The 16,987-nt window shown below is 43.7% G+C and overlaps 2 protein-coding genes across 4 annotated transcripts in view; one reads left to right on the plus strand and one right to left on the minus strand.

Moving 5' to 3' along the window:
• Positions 1-13,829, plus strand: part of BPHL (biphenyl hydrolase like) — a 32,181-nt gene extending 18,352 nt beyond the window's left edge. For 2 of the 3 annotated variants that reach the window (XM_019542669.1, XM_019542654.1), the window contains exons 4-7: positions 4,325-4,478; positions 6,896-7,027; positions 10,264-10,387; positions 13,282-13,829. In XM_019542669.1, the coding sequence (XP_019398214.1) occupies positions 4,325-4,478; positions 6,896-7,027; positions 10,264-10,387; positions 13,282-13,375 (504 nt within the window). In that variant the 3' untranslated portion in view covers positions 13,376-13,829. The remainder of the gene's footprint in view (positions 1-4,324; positions 4,479-6,895; positions 7,028-10,263; positions 10,388-13,281) is intronic. The other variant, XM_019542661.1, reaches the window with a different exon arrangement.
• Positions 13,745-16,877, minus strand: LOC109315094 (tubulin beta-1 chain). Its single transcript, XM_019542625.1, has 4 exons — positions 16,771-16,877; positions 15,823-15,931; positions 15,419-15,529; positions 13,745-15,032 (listed from the first exon to the last, which is right to left on the minus strand). The coding sequence occupies exons 1-4, from the start codon at positions 16,825-16,827 to the stop codon at positions 13,972-13,974; spliced, it is 1,338 nt and encodes a 445-aa protein (XP_019398170.1). The 5' UTR covers positions 16,828-16,877; the 3' UTR covers positions 13,745-13,971.
• Positions 16,878-16,987: the final 110 nt, after the last annotated feature.

Raw genomic sequence — 16,987 nt, forward strand, 5'->3', positions numbered from 1 at the left:
AGGGGCGGGGGTTGGAGAGTAGTAGATACCTGGAGGGTAGGGTTAGGATGCAGAGAGACCTAAACAAGTTGGAAGATTTGACCAAAAGAAAATCTCATGAGGTTCAATAAGGATAAGTACACAGTCATGCACTTAGTACAGAACAATCCCATGAACCACTACAGACTAGGGACTGGTTGGCTAGGCAGCAGTCCTGCAGAAAGTGACCTAGGGAGTTACAGTGGACAATAAGCTGAATGAGGGCAAGAAGGCTAATGGCATACTGGGCTGCACTGGTAGGAATATTGCCAGCAAAAGAAGGGAGTAATTATTCACCTTTACTGAGCACTGATGAGATCACAGTATCCAGTACTTGGCCCCCATTACAGAAAGTATGTGGACTAATTGGAGAGAGTCCATCAGAGGGCAGTGAAAATGTTTGGGGCTGGGGCACACAAGGAGAGGCTGAGGGAAGTAGGCTTATTCAGTCTGCAGAAGAGAAGACAGAGAGGAGTTAATAGCAGCCGTCAACTACCTGTAGTGGGGTTTAAAGAAGATGGAGATAGACTCTTTTCAGTGGTGGCAGATGGCAGAACAAGGAGTAATGGTTTCAAGGTGCAGCAAGGGAAGTTAAGTTTAGATATTAGGAAAAACTTTCTAGGAGGGTAGTAAAATATTGAAACAGGTCACCCAGAGATGTTGTGGACTCTCCATACTTGGAGGTTTTTAAGACCTGCTAGACAAAGCCTTGGCTGGGGTGATCTAGTTGGGGATGGTCCTGCTTTGAGCAGGAGGCTGGACTAGATGACCTCCTGAGGTCCCTTCCAACCCAAGTTATCTATGATTCTATAACATCCCAAGAGATGACTTGACCAGACTGAGCCAGGAAGAACCTAGATGATCTTACTACCTTCAGCAGCTTTGGTAGTGTCCTGACTACCAGCTGGAGTGTGAGACTTGTGTTTTTGCTGGTACACCAGGGAAAAGGATGATATTTTCCTCCTCACCTCATTTCTTCTCTTTTCTTCCCCTCCCCCCCCTCCTTTTTTCTTTTTTCTTTTTTTTTTACCTTCTGTATGAGTAGACTGGCTTAGACAGCCAGGATCTTATCTTTTGCAACCCACTATTTTTTACCTGCCTTTTAAAATTACAGACTCAGGCAGTACGTTGCATAGCCGAAGACTGGTATGAATTTGCCAGGTTAAGGAAAGGCTAATGAGATCCTGCACTGTGCCTCTCTCTCTCATTGAAGAAGTTGCAAGAAAGAACCAGTGCCAAAATAAGAAACTGAATTTTTGCTGTCTGTTATTCTTCCCCACTCTTTAATACCAGTTCTTTCTTCAAGAAAGCATGATTTTATCCCAGCACCAACAGGTCCAGATCATTTCAACCAACTTTCTCACTGTTCTCCAGAATGAACAGTTAATGCCATCTTTAAATACTGTGTAGAAGACCAGCAATGCAGAGGCTTTAGTAAGCCTCTGTCATGCCAGAGAGAATGGGAATAAGGCATATAAAAGCCTCACTTCACATTAAGTAAAGTAAATGTTTTTCCACATCTTCTGTGGAAAGATTATTATGGCAATTATTTGTTCTGGGTCTAAATGACCAGAAGTCTCTGTACGCAGAACTCCAAACCTTGTTTAACATTATAGAGCAACAGCCTGTACAATGTTGATACCTTTGAGTTTTTAGGCCAGTGGTTCTCAACCTTTCTGGCTCAAAGCACCGCCTCAGAAATAGAGTAATTCTTCTGATTCAGCTAGCTCAAAAAAAGACCACCACAGGTCAGATTTTTGGTACTCTAGACTCCTATTTTAAATGTCTGTATAGATGTTTGTACAGCAAACAATGCTAACATTATGTGGCACCCATAAGAAGATCTCATGGCAGGCCAGGGTTGAGAATCACTGTTCTAGGCTCCTTTATGTCATTACGAGTAACACAGCAGCACCCTCCTACAGCCACCTTCTTCCCATCCACCACAAGCATATTCTGGTGCAAGAGAAGTGATGACCTAGAATCTCCAAATCCTGCAAGTAGCAGTATACAAGTGAGGACAAAGTAAGATCTTTGTGGACTACAGTAATGTTCAGAGACTTCCTTAAGGAAAGGGTGTTGCATCCAAATCAAAATGTTTAACTGGGATTGTCATAAAGCAGCAATTAAAATGGACTGTTATAACCAACTGTAGTTCACATCTAGGATCAAGACTAAGTGACCTCAATTCAGCTTTGCATTTACCAGAGGCGGGCAATTATTTTTTGAAGGGGGCAATTATGTTTTGACTGGAGTGCCACTTCAAGAGCTCACCAGAACTCCTTATGATCAGAAGACCAGCAGGGGAAGGGGAAAGGGGTACTGACCCAGCCTTAGCCCCCTTGTCACAGCTGTTTACACTGGCTGGCCCCAGGCCTGTCTGCCCCCACACCCACTGCTGTGGGTGCTGGATGGAACGGGTGGGAGTCTCCATGGAGACCGGCCCAGGACCCCTGTGAGCAGGGTGTGCTTCACCAGATGGATGAGATGGGACCACGGGAGGGCAGAGAGTGGTGTCCAGAAGTGGGACGGGCAGGTGGGGCTAGGGTGGGATCATGGGTTGGTGACAGTGTGGGGCCGGGGCCTGGGGCAGACCTGGAATCTGCATCCTGCACATCCCTGTGGTGTGCAAAATCTGCAGAGCAGGGAACTGGAGCCCAATCGCAGGGACCAGCAGGGAGTGGATTGTGGTTCTGCCCAAAGCCCCAGCCTGGCACTGTCACTGCCCCACGATCCTGGCCCTGGCCCTGGCTCTGCCTGTCTGCCCACGGCCCCATCCCATCTGCTCAGCTGAGCACGCCTTGTCCATGGGAGTCTCAGGCTGGTCTCCATGGAGACCCTGCCTACTCACCAGCTGTCTGGTGCTCTCGGTAGTGGATGTCAGGCAGATGGGCCCAGGGTGCCTGAGCATCATGGCTGGGGTCCAGCAGCAGTGGGACATGCACCTGCTCCTGGGTGGCAGAGACTACTGGGAAGCCATGTCCGACCACTACACTGCCCACCTCAGTGCCATGGACTACATCTCCCCGCATGTCCAAGCTGCACACTGGGATAGGTTGGGCTGTGCCAGGTGACATCTCCATGCCCAGGGGGCGATGGGACCAGACACATGTACCATGGCCTGGGCTGCCTCCCACGCCTGGGCTGGGTGAGGCCGAGGGACCCACCACAGGCCATGGGCTGTATTTTGCCCACCCCTGATTTACCATGTGCTAAAACCATGCCGCTAACTTAGAGCACAGAAAAAGTATGGATTGGTACCAATAAACTGCTTACTCCAATATTTAAGATTTTGGGCCTACAATATTCAGGAGCAAATATAGTGGTTATCTTCAAAACCTGGACCAGTTAAGCCTGATTTCCCAGTGTTACCACCCCCCGCCCCCCAGTCCCGATTTCATCTCTTTTTGGTCTCTACCAGTCCTTGCTATCTTCAAGTAGCCACCCAAAAGTTTCAATAGACCTTTACCGTATTTTCCTCACATAATGCCCCCTCTCGTCCTTGCTCCTGCAAATAAGAAACTCCTTGTTTAGCTTTTAGAGACTTTTCTAGGATCATGGCCTAGAACTGGCTTTTTCATGGAGAGGCTCCATTGCCAGTCGGCTACCAACTAGTCTGTCTGCCAGCAAGCTGGGAATGGCTGTGAAAGGGTTGACACTGGGTTGATCCTCCCTCCACCTGCTGTGGAGAAAAGCTGGTAGGTAGCTATTTGGCAACACAGCTCCTCCTGGGGTGAATGGAAATCAGTTTGTGCTTCAGACATGCACCCCAATTTTGGAGGACAGATCTTTGCGGGGGGGAAACGTATGTGTGACTAAAATACCAGAAAGCCATTTGTTTTCCAGATCATATTAACCCTTTAATTTTCTACAGTTCATTGCTAACTTCCTCTCAGGTTTGTCTAAGGTGCTATCATGCACCGTAACACAGCTTCATCTCTACAGCAAAGGTAGTGGTAAACCTACTGAAAACATTTCATCGCAGATATTGAATAACACATTTTTTTAAAAGTCATTTTAAAGGTCTTGTTTTCATTATAATTAGCTCAAGCAATGTTTGGGAGAACACATCATTTTCTGTATCCTTAATATAGTCTCTAAGCCTTCCATTGTCTAACAGATACAATGCAGCTGTAGTTTCATTTCAGTTATTCACATTAATTAGAATTCAACTGTATTTGCAATTTCTTCATATGAGTCTGTGTACCATAGCTAGCTTTCAAGAAACATTTGATTGCAGGTAGATAAAACCATTTAGCAGCAAAGACTGGGGATGTTCACTGTAATTTTCTTATACCAATAAAAGGCACTGACGTTTAAGAAGTTCTCAATGCTGGGATGGAGTGATGGTGGAATTACAGCACTCATAGCAGCTGCGAAGTACCCATCTCTTATTCATAAGTTGGTTGTTTGGGGAGCAAACTCCAGTGTCACCAAGGAGGATATTAAACTTTACAACGGTATGGATCAGTTCAGTGAATAAAGGGAAAAAAATCTGAAGGCAAAAAAGTTGGTTTCTTTTTGCACTGTACAGTTGAAAACATGACAAATTAAAAGTAAGCAGCACAGAAAGCAGAAGTGTCCCATGTTTGTAAATACAAGAGTAGATTTAGAATTTAACAAGACCAATTCCCAAGATTTGGGAATCTAGATAAAACTTCTAGATAAAATGAAGTAAAGTTAGGGGAAAGTGTCTCTAGCAATAACAGGTATTTAAAAATGTGCAAACGCTAGATCCTAGCATGTACCTTTTTCCTCTCTAGGCATTTATAGTCTACCACAAAATGCCATGTAAAATTATGGGACCTGAAGAAGAAAGCATTGCATTTAAAAGCTTGTCTAAATCCATCCCATCTGCAAAGCTGGTCTAGTAAAAGATGTCACCTACAAAAATATTTGCCTCTCACATAAAGTTACTAATTTGTTTTAATTCCATTGAAATTCCTTGTAGGGTACTATCAAAATTTTTGCCAAGTAAAAGGACACGGGATTTCTGGTTGATTCTACTGTAGTGGTTCTAGTGTTAACTAGTTGTCACTGTTCAACAAAGTGGCAAAGGCAGCCACTGAGTTCGGAAATTCCCTTTTAGCTTTTAATTAATTAAAAACAAACAAACAAAAAAAACCTTAAAACAAGTTAGAAGAGTTCACAGACCAGATTCTCTGTAGATATAAATAACTGTATTAGCACGTAAGCCACTGGATACTGATTTAAAAACCTTCAGAGATTCTACCCAGTGTTTGGAACTGGCTAGTTTACAAGTGAAAGTCTTGTAAATATAAATTGATATCACCCATTTTAAAAAAAAGTTAAAATGTTTACTTGATTTTATATAATTTTTCAGTTAATTTCAGCCAAGAGTTCTTTTTAACTGCATGTACATGAAGAATTCTCTGCTTTTAAGTTTTATTTATTTTTTAAATAAACACAAGTTCTATTTTTGTCCCATGGACCAGTACAGCAAGCTTGCTTATCACTGGGCACATCTACACATGCAATTAATTAGAAGTAATAAACTCCAAAGTAGGCCAGACCCTACAAAGATAGACTGAAGGGCCTGAATCTATTCAGCCTCCACAAGAGAAGACTGAGAGGGGATCTGGTGGCCATCTATAAACTCACCGGGGTGACCAGCGAGAATTGGGGGAGGCTCTGCTCCCCCAGGCGCCACCCGGGATAACAAGGAATAATGGCCACAAATTGACTGAGAGCAGGTTCAGGCTTGATATCAAGAGGCATTACTTAATGGTTAGGGCTGCCAGGCTCTGGAACGGGCTCCCAAGTGAGGTGGTGCTCTCCCCTACCTTGGAGGTCTTCAAGAGGAGGTTGGATAGATATCTGGCTTGGGTATTATGATCCCAGCACTCGTTGCTACCCAGGGCAGGCGTCAGACTTGATGATCTGTTCAGGTCCCTTCCGACCCTAGAAACTACATTGCACTGGAGTTTATTGCTTGCTGGCAGACTGTTTGAACATCCACCTGGGACTGCAGCATGTTGAGCCGAGTCAGAGAAGCCCTGGCCGACGGCGGGAGGTGGTCAGGCTGCCAGCCCAGGGCTGCTCCAACCCAGCTCTGTATGCTGCAGAAGAGTTGGCTGAGGCACAAGGGCACTCCATCACAGGGCTAGCTTCCAGGCAGCCCCCACATTAAAAACACCCTAGTGTCCCAGGCAGAGGGGAGGGGGAGGAAATGGGGTACACATGGAGAAGAGAGAGAAACCTGGAAAATAAGGGACAAGTAAAGTAAAGTAGAGTTTCAGATTATTTATACAGTTTTATCCAGCATGTAGTAAGTCATAACAACACCATTAAGTATGAGGAAAACAAGAATCTCAAAGATGATGGCAAATGTATCATGATGTCAGCTTCCTGGAATGCCCCTAGTAAAGGCTCCCTTCCAACGAACACTGCGAAATGTGAGAGTTTCCATCCAGGGACTAGAACAGAATACTGCCTCAAAACTAATGCATCTTGTTAATACCTTATACTTTATTCTCTAAAGATAGCCACATTTTGGGTTGTCATCCTGCAAGATTTGCCTGCACATACCAATGAAGTCCTGAAGGCAGAAGGCATGAAGGTTGAGACCTCTAAACTTCTTCACCTTTATGAGCACAGTAGCCAGGCAGTCATTTAGATCCTAAAATTTAGAAAGGACTCAGCTAAAGATACTGAGATTAGTTTATTTTCATGCTTCTTCCTTTCTGTCCCCACAAATTACTTACATGCCTCAGACAGGATTTTGAATGCAAAATTAAATATTTGTACTTTGATTTAAAGATATCCAAATAGATAAATGGGCATGATCCGTAATCAAATGCAGGTTTAATTTACTGAGTGAAAATGTCTTGAATATATTCAATATCATTTTACACAGCTATCCGAGATGTTTCAAAATGGAGTGAGAAAGTCAGGAAGCCAATGGAAGAAATGTATGGACATGAATATTTTGCCAGAACCTGTGAAGCTTGGGTGGACGGAATATCTCAATTTGCTGAGAAGTCAGGTAGTAAACTGTCTTCTGTGCTAACCTGGAAGGGTTGTATCCATAGAGGGTTTCTGGGTTTAAAAAAAACAAAACACATCTCTCAACAGTACTTTAAGCTACTGGAAAAAAGAAGACACACATATAGTGTTATAAGCCAGCTCTGACTCACCCTCATAAATTGAGCAGACCCTTTATAAAATGGGAGATGGAAAGGAAGAAAAAACTTCTGTAGATAATTAGCTGATGATTCTCTGGCTTTGCTCACCACAAACTTAGATACTAAAACATTGCTTTTAAGCAGGCCTTAGGTTTACTTGCCTCCCCTCTTTTACTTGTAGTTAGCCTTTGCTCAAACAGAACAGGAAGACAGCATTGAATTTGTTATATTTTATAGTTGCTGTAGGTAGGAGCTGAGCCTCTTTTTCCAAATAGGTGTCAAGCAATTAATCAGAGAAGGAAACATGGCTTTTCAGACCTTCATAGTTCAAAACTCGCAAAGCAGGTTGCAAGTATAGCCATAAGTTAGGGTCCTAAAATCCAATTACAAGTCACAATTCTGCATCTCAACAGTTTTATTTTAAAATATTAACTCTGAAAATCCCTACCATCTTTCTTACCTCATACAGATCTTTGCAAACAAGACAGGTCCTAAAACCTGAAAAATAGTTTTGTTCCAATTTATAACACAATTATTTTTAAACCACTGAATAGAAATATATCCATGACAGAGCACAAAAGACAAAGAGCTCAAAATTCCTTGCATTTTCCTTTAGTCCTCATACAGAAAATAGTAATAGAGCTAATATTTCTAAGATAGACAACAGGCCTTATATGACTACAAGGAAAATGTTCACTCACATTTTAATCCTTCAAGTCCAGAGACAGATTTGTAAGAGGAATATCAGCTGCTTAGTATGATAACTTTCACCAACTTAGAGGCATCTTACAAGATATATCCTGGCACTGTTTTTTTTAAAGAAGGACTGTATTTTAAGATAGAAATATAGATGCCTTGGAATATACTAGCTATGAAAGCCAGCCTATCTGCTGCTTGCAGATAACTGCCATCTCCTTTAGAGAGCACAGAATTTTCAACACCTGTGAGATTAAAACTGCCTGTGGCAGAGAGGCCCTCTGGTCAAATAAAAAGATTTAACTGTAATTGAGTCCAAAGTAGATCATTTTCAACACCCACTGAAACTGGTGAAAGCTAGCAGTGCTCAGCACATTGGAGGAGACTTTTTTAGCACTTTGTGCTAAAAGTTGTAAGAAATGCCGTAATGGGCCAGACCAATAGTCCATCCAGTCCAGTATCTTGTCTCTGAGAAGGGCAGAAGTAGATGCTATACAGGAAGAGTACTGAACCAGGTATCTCTAGTGATCTGTTCCTTATTCAGTACTCTCCTTAGCATTCACTATTATTAGTTTAGAGATGCCAGAAGAAACATCTTCAGTTGTTCTGTTCAATAGCCATTAAGACATTTATCATCTGTGAATTTATCCAGTCCCTTTTTGAACCTGACTGTGCTATCTGCCTCCATCACCATCTATGGCAAAGAATTCTACAGGTTGCTTAAAAATGCACCATCTCTTCTTAGTTTTAAACCTGCCACCTACTAATTAGGTGACTTGGGTACCCCCCAGTTCTAGTGTTTTGGGACTTGGTGAACAACAGGTCCCTGTTCACTTAGTCCACACCCTTCAGGTTTTTATAGACCTCTATCATATCCCCCCCTTGCCGCCTTCTTTCCAAACTGAAGTCTCAGGTTTTTAGGTCATCTGTGAAATGGAGCAGGTGCCTTTTGAATTTAAAATCAGTCATGGTTGTGAAAAAAGTACCGGTAGATGAAAATTACAGTAAAACAAATGAGAACTCCATGACTGTTAAGTAAAAGGAACAAAAACTTCTTAGTAGCCAAATAAAGACTTAACAGAGATCCTGTCTTCCATGAGTAGAAGAGCTAGTGATGCAAACAGCTGTAAAAATAAAGTGCAGCCTCACTGAGCATGTTGATATTAATGAGTTCCACAGAGTTGTGGAACATAGCTGCACAGCTATTAAGGGAGGAAGTGAAGTCTAGTGATCATTGAAGGAGATAGTTGGGCTTATTTTCTGGCTTTGCTGCTGACTATGACCTTAGGCAAATAACTGAAACCTCTGTATTTGCTGTTCTGGAGTTTAATTAACATCAAAATGTGCTTTGAGGTCTTGGGATTAAAATGGTTTTAAGTAAAATGGTGAGTGGGCAAATTTGTAAAGCAAGGGAATACATATAGATAAATGGCTGGAGAAACATTAAAAACTAGCAAGAAGTGAATTGAGAGCTGAGGAAAAGGAGTGAATCTATACACCAGAATTATGCACCAATGCTGGCAATAACAACAAAAAATAGGCTTTAAAGATTGCTTGAGAATCTATAACCTCAAACTGTTTTTTTCTCTTCTTTTATGTACCACAAACTCAATTTCAGCAGCAACAGACAAAGCGGGCTAATAAGTGTATCACTAGGGCTGCTAAGTTGTAGTATATATTTGCTGAAGAAAGGGGGTGATATAAAATAGATGAAATGCTTGCTTTATTGAAAAAGCTTAAAATTGCCTAAACAAAAAGTACAGTTGAAGAGGTGTAATATGCATTATAGTTATGCTTGCATGATTAGTAACTTTTGTCTGAATGGTGGTTTTGGATCAAATGGTTGTTTAGTACACAAAGGAATAGTAGTCTTAATGGTAGCTGTTAAAAGCTGATAGCACTGTATATTTTATCTAAATTGTTATGGATACTACAGGTTTAAAAAAAATGTAAGAATCAAGTCAGGTAACCTGTAGCTTGGTAACCACATAACAAACTAGAATAGATTGGGATGGTGCAGACCTCAGAGACTGAAAAGATTAATTATAGACAAGAGATTTATGCCTTGTTGAGGATGTGCAAGTAAAAAGTTAAGAAAAATGTGTCAGAAACACTTCAGTGCACTAGCCTGATACATGTTGGTGGTGGTTAGTGAGAAAGTCTATTATTCACTTCACCATGGAGAAAGAAATCTTTGTACTGACCTCTATACGAGGCAGAATAAGTTTGGTACTTACTTATTTCCCTAGAATAATTCTACACTATATTTCCTAGTGGGAACCAGTGGCTAGGAACTGCAATAGAGGCCCCAGCTTCTTAAAATATTTTCAGCTTTCATTTTCTGTGCATATTTCTTTTAATAAAAAAGCGTGACCTTGACACTTTTTTTTTTAAAAAATTTCAGGTAACATTTGTGAACATTTACTGCCATACATTGTGTGTCCAACACTTATAATACATGGTGGGAAAGACCCTTTGGTACCACAGTTTCACCCAGAATATCTTCACAAGAGCATCCAAGGAGCACGGTGAGTCCTACCACCACAGATCCTTGAAGCATGGTTTTGGAAGGGAAGCAGCAAACACACAGAATATGAAACAGCTTGGCAGCTTGTCCAGGCCTCAGGAGAGCGGGGCATGGCAAATCCTCAGCACGTTATACTACAATTAAAAGAGCCTGCCCTTTTTACTGTATGAACCATGGTTCGACGTGAATAGGAAAGGTGGGCAAAAAGCTAAGTGAAACACAAAAAATAAAGACCATACCCTAACATATATTCAGATGAGTCGACCCCTTGTTCTAAACCATTGTCACCACATTCCTTCTGCCAAATGATACCTGGTAGCTATCCCCCTTCAGCAGAGCTAACCGTGGTTAGTAAGGAGTTGAGCTACACCAGGATTCGAGCAGAACGCTTAGGTATTACCAAATAGCAGTGAATGCTAATATATCTTATACACTGATTTTTTTCCCATTAAGTTTTGTCGTAGGCAGGAGGCAACATTGTCAAAGCTTTTCTTCAAATTTATAAGTGGACTGTGATTATTTTTGGCAGGCAGCAGCCTACAAACATGTCACTACTCACCCTTGCACATGAGGAAAGCCTAGAAGCAACACCCACTTCAGAAACTCAGGAAGCCCTTTGTTGCAGCATGTAGAAAAGCACCTGTTTGTTCTCTTCAGAGAGCATAGTCCCTCAGCTAGTGTTACCATTTTATGATTGCATACATCCAACAGCCCAGACTGGCAGTACAGAGTAGGATTAGGGAAGCAGAAGCCATTTTTATGAAGGGAAAGCAGGGTAAATTCTGTTTATTTATTCTCCATAAGACTTAAGATCAGAATTTACCATCTAAACCCAGTTCCTAAAAATACATTCATTCTTCTGTGAGCAATTCAAGATCCAGATGGCATATTGACAGTCATAGGAAAAGCCATTTTTACTACAGGCTGCTCCATTTTCTCCTGTAAACTGTATTTATAATTCCTACTGTTTCCTTAGATTTCAGTGCACTCATTGGTGCTCTGGATGTCCCACAATGTTTAACACTAAATGGGCAAGGATCTCTTTCTGCTGGCCTTTTTTTAAAACATGTTCCAAGGAGGCAGGATTAGAAGAAAGAAATGTCACAGTAACATCTAGGTGAGCTGTTCCAATTCTCTAAAGTGCCATCTCCTGAAGTAAAGATGCTACACTGCACTTTGTCTCTGTGCTCCAGGGCTACCTAGTACTTACACTTCTAGAAAAGGAACTTAGATTAACATAGGGCATTAAGAAGAGGTACATGGTGCCATACTTTAGTACAGAGAAATTAATTCTCAACCTGTGGGTTACGCAGAGATGTCAGGGTTCAAAACTATGTGGTCCACCTCACATAAATAAATGGGAAGGGAAGTTATGTTCCAATGTGGAAAAGATTGATAACCGTGATATTACCACAGTAAGCTGTTGTGGAAAGCTTAGCATCCCTATTGACTTCCTGCTTTTGCAATCAAATTTTTCTTCCTTTTTAATTTTATATAATGGCAGAAGGCAGCAAGGTTGGGGTTTTTTGACTCAATAATACCATTCAAGTACTGTTCTTTGTAGAGTCAAGGTAAAAAAAAAAAAAGCATTTTGGCCTTAGCAGTAAAGTCAATGCATTTACTGCAGTGGTATATATTTGTACATCTACATATCTTTTGTCAGCTTTCAAGACTCCTAGTTTTGTGTACTTTACAGCAAATTCAGTAGTCACGAGGTGCACAAAAACTGAGTAGGTTCACACAATACTGCTCTTTTCCCTAAGACAAAGTAACTTTTATCCTCTACCAAAAGTCACATTGAAGTTATACAAGTATTGCATATGTTCTGACAGAATCTTGTTGTTGAAAAGAGATAAAACCCAGAAAAATTACTTTGTTCAACCAACAGTTATGCAGTAATGCTGAAATATAAAGTGATTTGAGCTTTCAGAATGGATATCCAGAAGCATTTTGCACTGGCTCTAAAATTCATGATGGGATGGTCCTAAGCTCTGAACCTGTTCACTAAAAACAGAAAAATTAATGTAGTGTAATACAAGAAGGAGCAAGTGGAATCTCCTAACTTAGTATTAAGTGATAAACATTCTAAAGAAGACTGGCATCTTTTTTTTTAAACAAGTCCAGTGTATGGTATGAAGCTCTTTGATGTTTTGAAACGTACCATACCTGAAACTTGTATTATTTAGCCTTATTGTGCACACTCTAAAAATATGAAAAGTTTTAGATAACTTAATTTCAGAACCACTGCTTTTAAGCATATGCTAGTTTGAAGTATAATTCAGTGCAGAAGTTGCCTCATATCAATTTAAGAACTATTAGACTTCCCATGCCAACTAGGCTTTCAGTTTTGGAAGTTTTTTTTTAGTAATAGTAGCAGTAAAATGAGGGAGAAAAACAAAGCATAGGTCATTATCAGGATTCAGCTGGCATATCTATTCATTCTCACCTACCTTCATCAGGGATGTCATCCACCTTCTATACTCTCCCTCAAGGAAGAAAAAGATCTCCCCTTTCTATGACCACTACACCTAAGCAGAGCTGCTGTGCTCCAGTTAGCAGAAACAGCACTGAGAAGCTTTCTGGAAATTTATGTTAAGACAGCCTGTGAACCAGAATTCTGCTTGGACCAAAAATGTTTTTTATTTCCTTACATGCAAGTTAGTTTTATAGGCAGCACTGGTAACCCTCTTGGATGTTCAACTCAAGAAGTAGCTCAACTAGTTTTTAAATCAAGTACAGACTGGAAGTTGGCTGTTACAGCCAAGTTAACCTGAAAAGCATTTAAGTTAGGGAGTTATTTCAGGTTGGCATTTGTCTAACCAGATCAGAAAGTGGTCCTAAGCAATTTGCTTGTCAATGCATTCAACAGAGTTCATGACTTTGAATCTTTTTCAGGCTGCTTGTGATACCAGAAGGCAAGCACAATCTACACTTGCGCTTTGCAGAGGAATTCAACACAGAAGTGGAAAAATTCCTAGCAGAAGCCTGACAGATGAAGTCCATCCAAGGTTGATTTCATATATTGCATGTCTGCCTTTATTATCCAGCCATCCCCAAACATGTCACGTACTGTTTGACTCCCCTTTCTGAGAAATTGTGGAGAGAGTTTCAGCCATGTTTATAGTTATGTTTTAATAAAAAGTTAGACTCATGAAACATCTGCCGAGTGAAATGCAGGCTACAGAACTGCTTTTGTCTGAGGATGGAATGGGAGGGGGTGGAAAAGGGGAACTGAGAGGCATTATAACTCAACAAGACAACTGTGCTGCAAGGGTTTTGAAGGGAGAAGAGATGGAAAAAGATTTATGTAAAGTTAGCATCAATACCAGTTTTAAAGAAAGTGAGACAGCAGACATAATATAGAACACATGCCTTTATATGTGATCTTGAAATTGAATTAAACACAAGAGCCATCATAATAAACTTGACTTCAAAAACTGTTACACTGAGGTCCTTGTTAAGGTTACACATGGTTGACAGGATAATTAAGTACACTGCAACAGAGAACATGCTTCAGTCACCACTAACAGAAGTCATTCGGTACACATGCCTGCTTTACTGGAGTCCCTCTTACAAACAGTAACCTTAGGCTTCATCCTCCTCACCTTCCTCTTCAAATTCACCTTGCTCATCAGCAGTGGCATCTTGGTATTGCTGGTATTCGGAGACCAGGTCATTCATGTTGCTCTCGGCCTCCGTGAACTCCATCTCATCCATGCCCTCGCCTGTGTACCAGTGCAAGAAGGCCTTACGCCGGAACATGGCCGTGAACTGCTCCGAGATCCTCTTGAACAGCTCCTGAATGGCTGTGCTGTTCCCGATGAAGGTGGCAGACATCTTGAGGCCTCGCGGGGGGATGTCGCAGACAGCCGTCTTGACATTGTTGGGGATCCACTCAACAAAGTAGCTGCTGTTCTTGTTCTGGACATTGAGCATCTGCTCGTCCACCTCCTTCATGGACATGCGGCCCCGGAAGATGGCGGCCACCGTCAGGTAGCGGCCGTGCCGCGGGTCGCAGGCCGCCATCATGTTCTTAGAATCGAACATCTGCTGCGTCAGCTCCGGCACCGTCAGGGCACGGTACTGCTGGCTGCCACGGCTCGTCAGCGGGGCAAACCCCGGCATGAAGAAGTGCAGGCGGGGGAAAGGTACCATGTTGACGGCCAGCTTGCGCAGGTCAGCGTTCAGCTGGCCGGGGAACCGCAGACAGGTTGTCACGCCGCTCATGGTGGCCGACACCAAGTGGTTGAGGTCCCCGTAGGTGGGGGTCGTGAGTTTCAGCGTGCGGAAGCAAATGTCATACAGGGCCTCATTGTCAATGCAGTAGGTTTCATCCGTGTTCTCCACCAACTGGTGGACAGACAGGGTGGCGTTGTAGGGCTCCACCACTGTGTCGGACACCTTGGGTGAGGGCATGACACTGAAGGTGTTCATGATGCGGTCCGGGTACTCCTCCCTGATCTTGCTGATGAGGAGCGTGCCCATCCCCGAGCCCGTGCCACCACCCAGCGAGTGAGTCAACTGGAAGCCCTGCAGGCAATCGCAGCTTTCCGACTCCTTCCTCACCACATCCAGGACGGAGTCCACCAGCTCGGCTCCTTCTGTGTAGTGGCCCTTTGCCCAGTTGTTTCCGGCACCACTCTGACCTAGAAGGCACAATGGAAAGATGCTATTTTAGTCACTAGTCTGGAGACACAAAAGCTACACCTTCATAATCTGTTTAGGATGCTGTGTAAGATAAGAAAAGCATTTAAGCCTACTTATTAAGCAGGGGAGATTAAGATTAAGTCAGTCTAGTAAACGGAATCTCGTGCATACCGTACCTTACTTTGTGTTTGGACACTTTAAGTCTCCAAGTTAAAAGGATGAATTGTTCCTTTAAGTGTCACACATAATAAGACAGATAGGGCATCCCCAATGTGCGAGAACAAGAGAGATGAATGTCAATACATCTACTATGGTATTTCAGAGTAATCGCATTAAGGAAAAAAGCATGACACTGGTATGTCTAGCTGTCCAGAATATGACATACCAAAAACAAAGTTGTCAGGTCTGAAGATCTGCCCAAAAGGTCCAGATCTGACCGAGTCCATTGTGCCAGGCTCCAAGTCAACAAGGATTGCACGGGGCACGAACTTGTTACCTGTGGGAAGAACAAAACCTGGTGTTAGAACCATAATCAGCAGCTATTTAATAAGAGAGCCACTGTACTCCCAATGTAATGCACTGGCTGGGGTGGGGGATAGGGGAGAGGTGGAAAGAGAGACTGCTGCAGTGTAGAGCATTATTCAGCAGAGTCACGCTGAAGGGAACTGGATCCATTAGACAAAGAACCAGTAGTGGCTGGGGCGTTCCTTTGCATCAGCTCTGCTAGCTGTAATGAGCTGGTACCTGGCTGGTTGCAAGAGTCTGAAAAATTAAAAGGCATGCAATTACCAGCGGCCTCATTGTAGTACACGTTGATCCTTTCCAGCTGCAGGTCACTGTCCCCATGGTAGCTGCCGGTGGGGTCGATGCCGTGCTCGTCACTGATCACCTCCCAGAACTAGAACACAAGCAGGGGGGCAGGAGGGAAGCAGGGAGGGCAGTTATCATGGGAGGAGGCAGGCTGCTAGCACTGCCTATACCCACACGTGGCCGGCACGCCTTGTTACTGCTCTACGCCTGCACCCGCAATCTTAGCACTGTTGCCTAATCAATGAGACAGCACAGAGAGGCGTTTCCCCAGCAGCAGCAACTGCTGTGGTGGCCAACGTGCAGCACTGCCATGAAAGAGACGAGCAAAGACCAGAGCCTGAAAATGAGGGAGAGCTACTAGAGATATACAGGGCATGGGAAACATGGGTGTGTCCTTTTCAGCACCCATCACGCAAACTAGACCGCTGCTTCCCAACGCTTTAGGATTGAGGGCACCCACCACTGGCTAGACTCAAGGCACCCCAGGGAAATGCCAGCTCATTTTTCCCACTGGCTTTTTAACTGCGGAGGATTTGGGGCAGGGAAGGAAAACACACACACACACACACCACACACACAGTTGTGCTGTGGTAGACATCTTGCAAAGCCTTCATGTGACAGGCATTGCGGATGCCTGGGGAAATCTCTTAGCCATATTTGCCACCCCAAAAAAAGGGGCTGCAGCTCCCTGCCCCAGAACCACTGGGCAAGGCACCGTCTTTTGCTCCTGCTTGGAGTAGGGGGCTGGGCTAGGCCCCTTCCACCCCAATTTTTCCCCCACCCCAAATGTGTACGATGCAGCGCAGGGAGAGCCCCCCGCCCTGCGCAGAGGACGAGGCAGCTGCCGCGAGGTGCCAGCGGGGAAGGAGCCAGGCTGCCCAGCCCCCAGGGGCTCGGCTGGGCGCAGGGGTAGCTGCAAGGGCTCACCTTGGCGCCGATCTGGTTGCCGCACTGGCCGGCCTGGATGTGCACGATCTCCCGCATGGCTGCTGCTCCGCGCACCCGCACCGCACCGATCCTACCCAACCCAGCCCTGCCCAGTAGCTGCAGGCGCCGCGCCCCGGATCCCGCTTTATATAGGAGCCCGCCGGCCCCGCCCCCTCGCGCCCCGCTCCGCCAACGGGAGGCGGGTGAGGTAATGCGG

Source organism: Crocodylus porosus, unplaced genomic scaffold (assembly GCF_001723895.1).
Source record: "Crocodylus porosus isolate Cpor-Errol unplaced genomic scaffold, CroPor_comp1, whole genome shotgun sequence".
Taxonomy (NCBI): domain Eukaryota; kingdom Metazoa; phylum Chordata; order Crocodylia; family Crocodylidae; genus Crocodylus; species Crocodylus porosus.